Source organism: Oryctolagus cuniculus, chromosome 20, assembly GCF_051225735.1.
Source record: "Oryctolagus cuniculus isolate XC-2025 breed Fujian yellow rabbit chromosome 20, ASM5122573v1, whole genome shotgun sequence".
Taxonomy (NCBI): domain Eukaryota; kingdom Metazoa; phylum Chordata; class Mammalia; order Lagomorpha; family Leporidae; genus Oryctolagus; species Oryctolagus cuniculus.
The window spans coordinates 15,442,852-15,454,923 of record NC_142886.1 but is presented as its reverse complement, the minus strand read 5'-3'; the positions used below and the strand labels follow the sequence as shown (position 1 = coordinate 15,454,923).

At 51.9% G+C, this 12,072-nt stretch overlaps 1 protein-coding gene across 6 annotated transcripts in view; it reads right to left on the bottom strand.

The window, feature by feature from the left end:
- Nucleotides 1-247: 247 nt before the first annotated feature.
- The window catches only part of FNTB (farnesyltransferase, CAAX box, subunit beta), a 90,881-nt gene continuing 79,056 nt past the window's right edge, over nucleotides 248-12,072 (bottom strand). For 4 of the 6 annotated variants that reach the window (XM_008271856.5, XM_089322488.1, XM_089322489.1 and 1 more), the window contains 3 exons: nucleotides 6,822-6,933; nucleotides 6,110-6,224; nucleotides 248-1,502 (listed from right to left, as the gene is read on the bottom strand). In XM_008271856.5, the coding sequence (XP_008270078.2) occupies nucleotides 1,365-1,502; nucleotides 6,110-6,224; nucleotides 6,822-6,933 (365 nt within the window). In that variant the 3' untranslated portion in view covers nucleotides 248-1,364. Of the gene's footprint in view, nucleotides 1,503-6,109; nucleotides 6,225-6,821; nucleotides 6,934-8,261; nucleotides 9,009-12,072 lie in introns of those variants that run through there. The other 2 variants (XM_051826397.3, XM_089322487.1) reach the window with 2 other exon arrangements.

Genomic DNA, 12,072 nt, shown 5'->3' with positions numbered 1-12,072 from the left:
GGAGCAAGTCCCCACTCACGGACTGTGTGGTGTGCTGGGCCCCGAGCAGTGAGCTGCTCCAGGTGTTGGGGAAACCAGCTCCTGCTATGTCCGGCCAGGCCCGCGGCTTCCGCACCTCTCCGGGGTCGCCAGCACCAGTGGCCTGGCATCCCCAGCACACAGGAGACTGGAAGCCCCACGCGCCACCTGCAGTCACCCCTAGCATGGCGTGGTCTCAGGGAACGGATCACAAGTCAGAGACAGCATGGAAAATGTTATTCTTTTATTATTCCAAGGAGGTAACAGGGGGCCCAACCCGCCACAGCCACGGGGAATGAGAGGCAGCCAGCGGCCAGTGGTTTGAGAAGCGCCTCCCGCTGCATCTCCAAGCCCCCGTCTGTGACGGCCAGGTCATAGGCAGGCGACCCCGCTCGGCACCCCACTGCCAGCCGAAGGGCTCGATGTGGAGGCGCCTGGGCCCCTTGTCCCCCACGGCAGCCGATGGCCCTGCCCAGCACTTAACTTTATTCCTGGGAGCCCAGAGCAGGCAGGGTGGGGGCCAGGCCCAAGTCATCAGTCTGGGTGAGAGATCTAGTCGTGTTAATACTCGGGGAGAGAGAAGACAGCGCTGGGAGTGTGGAGCAAGGGGGACGCGGTGAGTGGCCCCAGGCTGTGGGCGCCACCCTGAGCGCTTTGGGGGATTCTCAGGTACATGATGCGCAGGGACAGGGTGCGAGCCCGGGGGCTGCTTCCCCTGGCCGGAGTGGAACTTGGGGTTCACCTTCCACTCGTTACTGGTTTCCGGGGCCGAAGTCCTCACCCCTGGGGCGGAAGCAGGTGTCATCCATGCACCAAGCGTGGCCTTGCAGGGCTGCATGGTGACTCAGTTCTCCAGCGTGGAGGGGTCGGACAACCGGCCCCAGGAGACCCTCATTCCCTCCACCCCAGCTCCTGTCCCCTGCAAATGACCAGGGTGGGAGGCACGAGGCGGAGGCGGCTCCCAGCGCAGCCCCGTGTACTCCTGCTGTGGGGCCCGGGCACCCCTACGGTCCCCCACGGCCTAGGGCACGCTGTGTACCATGGGAGTGTCTGGCAAGGCGATAGTGGCGCACAGGCGCCGTGGGTGCGGGCGTTCACTTCCAAGCACTGTCCAAGCTGGACCTGCGGGCGGGCACCGCTTCCGCCCAGCTAAGAGATTTTTGGTTTGATAACTTGTGGAAAGAATTTGTGAAAACCACACCGCCGCGTTCTCGTCCCCCAGAGCCACCGGTTTGGTTTGGTTTGGCGTGAAAGGACAGAGAGAGGCAGAGCTCCATAGTGGCTAAGGCTTGTGCCGCACCCAGTGCACTATGGGTCTGGGCGGGGAGGCGGGGGCCGCAGGTCGCCTAGTCGCTGGTGGGCTCTGCCGACACAGACACGTCGTCCTGGAGCTCCTCGAAGCCGGGGACAGGCTTCTGCAGAAAGTGCGTGCTGGCCTGGATCACCTTGTCCGGGCCGATGTTGTACACCGGGTGTGTGGGCTGCTGCGGAGAGAGCAGATGCCGGTTAGCGAGCCTGGGGCACCCCAGTGACACACACATCCTCGCTCCCCCCACCCCCACCCCCCGGCCTCCAAGGCACACAGATGCATCAGAGGCCGTTCAAATCCGGGAGATGGGCCGAACACATCCAGTACAGAGGACACGGGGAGCGCCGCACAGCCCAAGACGAGGCTGTCAGAAGTTCTAGAACGTTCGCAAGTGCTTATGACACTGAGGGAAAACAGTAGTGCACGATACTATCTCTGACTTTTCATTTTTAAAAACTGATGTATTAATTTGTAAGGCAGAATGACCCAGAGGGAGAGGGAGAGAGAGAAGAGAGATTTTTCCATCCACTGGTTCACTGCCCAACTGCCCACAATAGCCAGGGCCAGACTAGGCCAGGCCAAAGCCCGGAGTCAGGAACTCCAACCGGGTGTCCCACATGGGTGGTGGGAACCCAAGTACTTGAGCCAACATCTGCCACCTCCCAGGGACACCGGCAGGAAGCAGGATCACAAGCACAGAGCAGCCAGGACTCGAACCAGCGCCCTGATAGGAGATGCAGGCTGCCTGACCTAGTGTCCCACAACGCCTGTCCCTCTCTATCACTTTTAAAAATGCGTTTGTGGGGGCCGGTGTTGTGGCATAGCAGGTAAAGCTGCTGCCTGCAGCGCCGGCATCCCATACGGGCACTGGTTCAAATCCCAGCTGCTCCACTTCCGATGCAGCTCTCTGCTGTGGCCTGTGAAAGCAGTGGAGGATGGCCCAAGTCCTTAGGCCCCTGCACCTGTGTGGGAGACCCAGAAGAAGCTCCTGGCTCCTGGCTTCGGCCTGGCCTGCCCTAGCCTTGGCTATTACAGCCATTTGGAGAGTGAACCAGTGGATGGAAGAGGCGCTCTCTCACTTTCTCTCTCTCTGCTTTTCAAATAAATAAATAAATAAATACTTTAAGGAGAAAAAAAAAAAAAAACTGATACACAAACTTTTTCCAAGACAGAAAAGTATGAGAGAAGGATCCCATCGGATTTTATGAGGCTACGATATTATCCTGAAACACAAAATGGGAATGAACAACACGTTGAAATCTTAGAGCAGTCTTTCTTATGAACACACGTGCTGGAAACTCCTAAGTAAAAATACTAGCAACCTGACCCGGCAGCGTGCTCAATCCATGCAAGCCCTGCTATGACCAAAAAGCATTTATCCCAGGAATGAAGGGGTAATGCCAGAATGCTGGATTTTAATATTAAAGGAGAAAAAGCAGATGCAGAAGAAGCGTTCAACAGAACGTAACACAAACCTCGCCGAGTAGGAATGGCGACTGTCATGACCCTGCCCACGGGAACGGTCACGGTTAACAGTGACATTACAGAGGCCTTCCCGTTGTAGCTGGGGCAAGACAGGACACCCCCCCCCCCAATACCCACTGTGTCACCACACTGCGGGGCCTTAGCTAACATCACAAGGCAAGGACCTTGAATCAAATGCTGGAGTCAGGAGAGGCGAGCACTCACCTGAAAATGAGATTACTTTCCAATTAGGAAAGTACAAGGGATTCTGTAAATGATTAAGCGAGTCCAGCAAGGAATCCAGATACAAAGTTAATATACAAATAGCATTAGCGTTTCTATATACTAGCAACAAGCTGTTAATAAGGGAGAAAGAAAAAGGTTCCATCACATGGACACACAAACTAAATCACCTAGTGTGGTAATGACACAGAGAGCGTGCCAGTCCTTTACAGAAAATGTCACAAAAGATCACCAAAGGGCAAGACAGGAAAATCAGAAAAACACATATTCAAGAAGCCTTAATATTGAAGATGTTAGTTGTCACCATTGACCTAAAGTTTAGTGCAATTCCCATAAAAATTCACACAGGCTTGTTTCTTAAGATTTTAAAGGCAGAGTGACAGACCATCTGTGGGCTGGTTCACTCCCCTAAATGCCCGCCATGGCTGGGGCTGGGCCAGCCTGAAGCCAGGAGCCTAGAACCCCATCCACCTTGGGCCATCTCCCACTGCTTTCCAGGCGTATTGGCAGGGAGCTGGGCTGCAGGTGTAGCAAACCCACGCTGTGCCGCCACACCACCTCCCGGGCAATGTTGAGGGAAAAGAAAGAGGTGGACAGGATTTGCCTACCTGTGTTCAGATTTGCTTGGGACACTGCAGATAGGCAAACAGGGCAAGGGATGGGAACGAGTGTAGAAGCAGAGCCCTGGTGGACAGAAGCTCGAGTGTGTGTGCCGCACACGCTGGGGACCCTTCAGCAGGAAAGGCTAAAGCGTCAGCAAATCGTGTTGGGGGAAAAGACGCAATTACACCCAACCCTCACTGGCGAGAAATCCCAGAGAATTTACAGTCCAGATGAAAAAAAGCAAACCTCAAACTACTTACTGAGAAGAAAACAGATTTATGATCTAGAAATAAGAAGAGTTCTTTCTTTAAAAATATTTATTTATTTATTTGAAAGTCAGTTACACATACACACGGGGTTGGGGGGTCTTCCATCTGCTGGTTCACTCCCCAATTGGCCGCATGGCCAGAGCCGCGCCGATCTGAAGGCAGGAGCCAGGAGCCAGGAGCTTCTTCCAGGTCTCCCACGTGGGTGCAGGGGCCCAAGCACTTAGCCCATCTTCTACTGCTTTCCCAGGCCATAGCAGAGAGCTGGATCGGAAGTGGAGCAGCTGGGACTTGAACTGGTGCCCATATGGGATGCTGGCATTGCAGGCGGTGGCTTTACTTGCTACACCACAGCGCTGACCCCAGGAGAGTTCTTAGGCAAACCTCTATCCCCCTCCCCCCCCCAAAAAAAAAAACAAACAAAAAAAAACACCAAAATAGTTATGAGCACTTTAAAATTTTCTGTTAAACAATAACAACGAAAAAATACTAAAGATGAAAACTGTTTCACAAACTGGAAGATAGTCACCACCCAGACATAAGTGGCAACAGACTGGTATCGAGAATACACGGAGGGGTTAGCACTGTGGCATAATGGGTAAAGCCACTGTCTGCAGTGCCGGCATCCCATATGGGTGCCAATTTGAGCTTCAGCTGTTCCACTTCCGATCCAGCTCTCTGCTGTGGCCTGGGAAAGCAGAGAAGATGGCCCAAGTCCTTGGGCCCCTGCACCCACATAGGAGACCCAGAGGAGGCTCCTGGCTTCAGATCAGTGCCACTCTGGCTGTTGTGGCCAATTGGGGAGTGAACCAGTGGATGTTAGACCTCTCTCTGTGTAACTCTGACTTCGAAATAAATCAATCTTAAAAAAAAAAATGCATGGAGAACTCTTAAAAATAAGAAAAGGAAAACCAAGTGAAATGCCAAACCAGCATGAAGATGAGCAAAGGATTCGAACTGGCAGGCAATCCGCAGAGACTGGAACACAGCAAGTGTTGGAAAAGATGCCCAGTCTTGCTAGTAATCAGGATCAAGATCAAGATCAGACGGGGACGCCGTTCCATAGCCACCACACTGGCAAAAAGGAAGGGTCTGATGACAGAGCACATGTTGGCACTGCCATGCGCATACAGGCACACAGGCCTGAGCGGGAGGGAAGATGGGTACCCCGCTCCAGCCCAGCGGGATAACGGACGCACTCATGAGCCCAACAAGAATGTTCATGGCAATGCTGTAGTAGCAAAAACCTGAAAACAATCTAAAAGTCAAGCACAGGAGAACAGAGAATAAACCGGCGCCTTTATACAAAGGAGTAGTATACAGCGGTTAAAAGGAATAAGCAACACACACCAACAGGGATAAACCTCAGAAATACAATGGCCAGGGAGAGAGAACCACACAGACTAGCTGGTACACTGACAGTCAGAAATGGGCAAGAATGAGGAACGTGCACAGGTGTGACGCCTGGCGAAGTTAGGACAGAGTGCCCTCTAGGGAAGGAAAGGCAAGACGGGAGGAGGAGGACCTGAGAGGCTAGTGGGGGGACTGTTAAGTCTTGAAGCTGAGCGGTCGCTACTCCGATTTTCTCGGAGTAAGGATGAGGCTGCACGTCTCACTGCTGGGCCGTTTGTGTACCTTCTGCTTGACTGAAACATCCCCCAGATCGAACCAACCCACACACACAGGGAAGGTGGCAGACACAGGTGCACTTCCCACAGATCCCTAGGTGGGAGGTGCTGGGACGTGGTCCCTGTGGACACACCCCCTCGGCCAGGTGGCTGTGGGTCTGGCTGCGGTGGGGAACTGTCACAGGAGGGGAAGGGGGATGTCTGTAAAGGAAGCAGCACCAATCGTGAGGAGTGTTGGGAAGGAGGCGTGGTGGCACAGCTCGAGACCACGGCTGCTGAGCGCAGCGCCCGGGGACAGCTGGAGCCGCCCTTCAGTGCAGGGGTGGGGCCTGTCGAGACTCACAGCCCCTGTGCAACAGCCGACTGGCCCAGTTCCTTGACCCTGGAGGAGAGGCACAGGACCTGTGTCCCAGATAACGTCCCCGGGGGGGCGCTGGGCCTGCCTGGAGGGGGCATTTCCTCCTTGGTCACCTCCGCAGCGACCACCAAGCTGCGAGCATGACTGGCGGCTGCTCTTGGGGGACCCTGGCGAGCGGGCATGCCGTGCCTCCCCCCACCCCACCCCCGCCCGGCCTTACCAGCGCGTTTTCCGGCACACCGAGGATCACGTCGTGCAACATGGCTCCGCTGCCGAAGTGCTGGGCTATGGACAAGCCACTGAGGCAGTAGCAGGTGTGGTAGAAGTCCCGCGACCTGCAAGGACAGGGCAGCTCCGAGCCACACTCCCCGGTCGGCCGTATGCAGGCCGAGGCCTGGGATGCGATCCCACAGCCCACCCGCGTCCGCCGCGTGGCTATGGGGAGCGTGGCCTTCCCCACAGTGGTTCTGAGAGCCGCGTCCTCCAGCCCCCACCCCACCCCACCGATGGGAACTGCCATTCCAGAGTCGGATTCCCCACCTGTCTTCTCCAAAGGGCTCTTGGGAGGTTGTGGTGGGGGCTCGTGGTGGTGCTAAATAGCACCTGCTGTAGAAATCGGCCAAGTTCTCCCCAGGAAACTGCTGGGCCGGCCGTGCCCCTGGACGCCCACAGCAGCGGGCGGGGAGGATGGAGGGTAAGGGGATAGGGCACACAAGGCAGCTCCCATTTGAGTCAGTCACTTACCCTGCCCTGTAGGGGTTGTTGTGATTACAATCTCTGCTTACCACAAGCAGGGGTTTTAAAATCCTGTATCCCGTTCTACTGCAATCAGTTTTGCTTTTTTAAAAGGCTGCAAGCTGCCGGTCCAGCCACCTGTCCGCCTGCCTGGGGTGTGGGAGGGCTGCGCCCTGCTCCCCGGGGGAGGCACTCACTTGCCGGGCTTGTCCAGCAGGCCCCCCGCGGGGCACTGGCAGCACATCAGGATGTACTCCTGCAGGGCCTGCTGATGGAACATCCAGTGGCTCATGCTGAGGGCGGTGTCACCTGCAGGAAAGGCCAAGGGTCAGGGAGGGCCTGGCTGCAGTCCAGCCAAAGCCTCGGGTGTCCTTCGCCTCTTATCATGCGGGGGACACAGTCGGGGTTTCCCTCGCTGCTCCACGCACTCTTGGTACACCTGCTGTCTCCGTGCACGTTCCACACGTCCCTTCTGAACCTTGACTTGTGTCATGGAGCAGCCGGCCCGAGCGGCTCTTCCGCCTTCCTTGGGGGGCGCCCCCTGGTCACCCTGGACGGGCCCGAGGCCACCTCACGGGCAGGCAGTGCAGCAGCTGCTGGGCTCAGCTTTGCAGGTGGCTCCAAAGACTTTCCCCCAGCACAGCTCCTGTTAACCAGACTCCAGGTAGCCAAGGGAAGTCTCTACAGGGGCAATGAAGCCTGCATTTACTCCACTGCCCAAAGGCAGTGGATGATTCTCGGCACAGAAAGTTTTCCCAACAAACATTACTAGGAACTGCGCCCCCTGCACCGTGCAACGTGATGGCCCAAGCAACACTCAGCTATGTGCGTGATGACGCTTAAAGTACACACAATTGGGCTTCATGCTCAGAGAATGTTCCAAGGGCAAACTCGCCAACCAACAGAGCTGGGCAGAGCTATTTCCTGTGCACAAAAGCTGACTGGAGACAGTTCACGGAAGCTGTGCATTAATTCCTGGGTCGGTTTTGTACTCTGATCCCTGGGCTACAGGTGGCAATTGCGAGCTACTGTTTCTTTCTTCCAGTCTTTTTGTTTCTAAGACTTTTTCTGCATAGTCATTATATCTTACATTGTGCTGTAGGCATAAACTTTCCTATTCTGCACAGCCTATTCTGTTGCAGCCATTTGGTGAGGGAACCAGAAGATGGAAGACCTTTCTGTCTCTCCTCTGTAACTCTACCTCTCAAATAAAATCCTTTTAAAAAATGGGCAGATTTAAACAGATTTTTGAGATTTCTTTACTTGAAAGACTGAGTTACAGAGTGAGAGAGAGATCAATCCTCCACCTGCTGGTTCATTCCCTAAATGGCCACAATGGCTGAAAACCAGAGCCAGAAGCTAGAAACTCCACTCAGGTCTTCCATGGGGGCGGCAGGGGCTCCAAGTACGTGGGCCATTATCCACTGACTTCCCACGCTCATTAGCAGGAGCTACATCAGAATAGCAGCTGGTGCTCAAACCAGCACTCCAGAATGGGAGGCCAGCATTACCACTGTGGCAGGTCAGCACCCCAGCGTGTGTTCTTAGCACCTTGGTCAAACATCTGTTGGCTGCAGACATGTAAGTTTACCTCTATGCTCTTTATTCCATTGGTCTATGTGTCTGTTTTTATGCCAGGAGCATGCTATTTCAATACTATAGCTTTGTAATTACATTTTAAAGTCAGGGAGTATATTCTGCTTTGTTCATTTGGTTCACGACTGCTTTGGCTGTTCCAGGTTTTTTGTGGCTACATCAAATTAAAAAGGGAGATCGGGCACTCCCCCAGTGCCTGCAAACAGCCAGGCTGGGTCAAGGCAGAAGAAGGGAGATAGGAACTCAATGGGAGTGCTGTCTCCCAGGGTGTGCCACTGGAAGGAAGCTGGAACCGGGGTGGAGCTGAGACACAAACCGAGGCACTCCACTCTGGGATGCAGGCATCCACCAGGCCACATGCCTGCCTGCTTTGTACAAATTTTACTAGTTTCTTTTTCTAGTTCTGAAAAAAATGTCATAGTTTTTTTTTTTTTTTTTTTCCTCCCCAGTAGGGATTACATTGAATCCATACATCGCTTTGGGTACTGTGGACAGATTAACAAGGATTCTTGTAATCCATGAACACAGAATGACTTTCACTTCCTTGTGTCTGTTGCAATTTCTTTCATCAATGTTTTATAGCTTTCGTTGTATTTTATTTATTTATTTAAGAGGTGGAGTTACAGACAGGGAGAGGGAAGAGACAAAGATCATCTATCTGCTGATTCACTCCCTAAATGGCAACAACGGCTGAAGCTGGGCTGATCCGAAGCCAGGAGCCAGGAGCTGCTTCTAGGTCTCCCACACGGGTACACGGGTTTACTGCTTTCCCAGGCCATAGAAGAGATCTGGATGAGAAGAGGGGCAGCCAGAGACGTCTTCCATCTGTTGGTTCACTCCCTAAATGGCCACAATGGCCAGGGCATGGCCGGCAGAAGCCAGGAGGCCTGCACCTCTTCCAGGTGTCCCATGTTGGTGTGGGGCCCCAAGGACCTGGGCCATCTCCTTCTGCTTTCCTGGGCACATCAGTAGGGAGCGGGAGCAGGATCAGAAGTGGAGCAGCCGGGACATGAACTGGCACTCACATGGGATGCTGACATAACCAGCAGTGGCTGAACCCAGTATGCGCAACGCCAGCCCCAGTTTTCATTGTGTTTTTAAAAATGCATTTATTTATCTGAAGAGCAGAGCAGCAGAGAGATCTTCCACTAACTGGTTACTCCCTAGATGGCTGAAACAGCCAGGGTTGGGCCAGGCTAAAGCAAGGCAGTCTATCCAGGTTTCCCACATGGGTGGCAGTGGACCAATTAGCTGGGCCATCATGATCTGCCCACCCAGGCACATTAGCAGGAAGCTGGTTCTCAAACCAGCACTCTGATATAGGAGGTAACTGGCTGTGCCACAGAGATTTTTCACCTCTTTGGTTAAATTTATTCCTATTTTTCTGTAGCTATTGGAAATAAAATTACTTTCTTGATTTCCTTTCAAACAATTCTCCACTTTGCTACTGAGTTTTATGCGTTGACTGTTGCACCTTCTCTGAATTCATTGATCGGCTGTAGCAGTTTTGGTAGCCCTGTTGGGGTTTCTCTGTATAAGGTCACGTCATCTGCAAACGATGACAAGTTGTCTTCCGTCTTCCCAATTTGAATGCCCTCTTTCTTTTGCCTAACTACTTGTTCTAGATCCTAGAAAGCTTTTCAGTTTTTCTCCGTTCAATATTTTACCTGTCGGCTTACGGACGATGGTCTCTGTTATGCTAATGTACATCCCGGCTATACACAACTTGCTTAGTGTTTTCATTGGGAAGCACTGTTGGGATTTTCTACATCTATTGAGATAAGCATATGATTTTTTCTCTAGGTCTTTTATTTGCTATTTAAATTTTTATTTAGTTTTTATGACATTTTACAAATTCTTTTGGTGTGACCTTTTACATAACAAAGCTCAGAAGGTCAAAAAAATGCAAAAACCAAGATGATCATATGATTTTTTCCCCTTCATCCTGTTGATGTGGTGGATCATGTTTTTCTTTTTTAATTTTTTTATTTGGTGGCTGTGATGGCTGGGGCTAGCCAATCTGAAGCTGGGAGCCTGAAGCTTCCTCTGGGTCCCCCACGTGGGTACAGCGGCCCAAGGACTTGACCAATCATCTACTGCTTTCCCAGGCCATAGCAGAGAGCTGGATCGGAAGTGGAGCAGCCAGGACTTGAACCAGTGCCCATATGGGATGCCAGCACTGCAGGTGGTGGCTTTACTACTGCTACACCACAGCGCTGGCCCTGGATCATGTTAATTGACTTGATGTTGAACTATACCTACAATAAACCTCACTTGATTACGGTTAATGGGCTTTTTAACGTGCTGTTTGCATTGGTTTGCTAGTTGAGGATCTTTGTATCTGTGTTCCAGCACACTGGCCTGCAGCTTTCCTTCCTGTACCCTTGTCTGGTTTTGGTATATGGGTAATACTGACTTCACAGAATGTTTGGGAGAATTCCTTCATTGCATACACATTTATTTACTTATTTCTGTGGGGGGATAATTTAAGAAGAGTTGGTATTAACTTTTTAATTTTTTTTTTTTTTTTAACAGAGTGGACAGTGAGAGACAGAGAGAAAGGTCTTCCTTTGCCGTTGGTTCACCCTCCAATGGCTGCCGCGGCTAGTGCGCTGCGGCCAGCGCACCGTGCTGATCCGATGGCAGGAGCCAGGTGCTTATTCTGGTCTCCCATGCGGGTGCAGGGCCCAAGCACTTGGGCCATCCTCCACTGCACTCCCTGGCCACAGCAGAGAGCTGGCCTGGAAGAGGGGCAACCGGGACAGAATCCGGCGCCCCGACCGGGACTAGAACCCGGTGTGCCAGCACCGCAAGGCGGAGGATTAGCCTAGTGAGCCGCAGTGCCGGCTGGTATTAACTCTTAAAATGTTTGGTAAAATTCAACAGTGCAGCCATCTAGTCATGGACTTTCCTTGGATAACAAATCTGACTCAATTCTGTCCCTTGCTATTGGTCTATTTCGTCATTCTATTTCTTCATGATTCGAGATTGGTAAGGTCTAAGTACCCAAAAATTGGTTCATTTCTTCTAGATCATTAAATTTGTTCTGCACGTAAGTATCCATAGTGATCTCTAACAACTGTCAGTTTGATTGTCTCTCGTCTCTTATTTTATTGATTTGAATCTTTTTTTCTTGGTCTGAATAAGGGTTTACAATCCCGTTTGTCTTTCCAAAGAACCAGCTCTTCATTTCATTGGCCTTTTTTGTATTTTTACTTTGAGTCTCTGTGTCACCTGTTCTTGCGCTGTCATTATTTCCTTACTTCTGCTAACGTCGGCTTCCTGCTTTTCTCATTCCTTGAGGATTCTGAGTTTTGATGTAGGCACTGGTTGCTGTATGTCTCAATGCTGTTTTCTACCATGTATCTCACAGGTTTTGGTACATTGTGTTTCAACTTTCAAGAAATTTTAAAATTTCTTCCTCAAGCCACTGTTTGTTCAGGAATGAACCACTTAATTCCTAGGTACTTAAACAGTCGCCAAAATCCTTGTTACTGATCTTTTGCACTGCATGTGGTCAGGACGGACACTCACCGTGGCTTCTCCTTACGTTTCCTGAGACTTGCTTTGTGACTCCCCTGGGATCCATCCTGGCGCAGGGCTCACGCGTGCTCTGCAGCTGCAGACAATGTCCTGCAGTGTGTCAGGTCCCGGTGATGCAGGGTGTAGCTGCACTCTGCCATGTTTGATGGCTTGCTGCCTGAATCATCTGTCCATCGCTCAAAGCAGGGTGTTAGAGTCTTCTGCTGTTACTGGATTAGAAGCTCTCTCTCCCTTTAGGTTTATAATATTTGCCTTACTTGGATGCTGTAATATCAGGTGTACACAGATTTAGAATAGTTATTTCCTCTC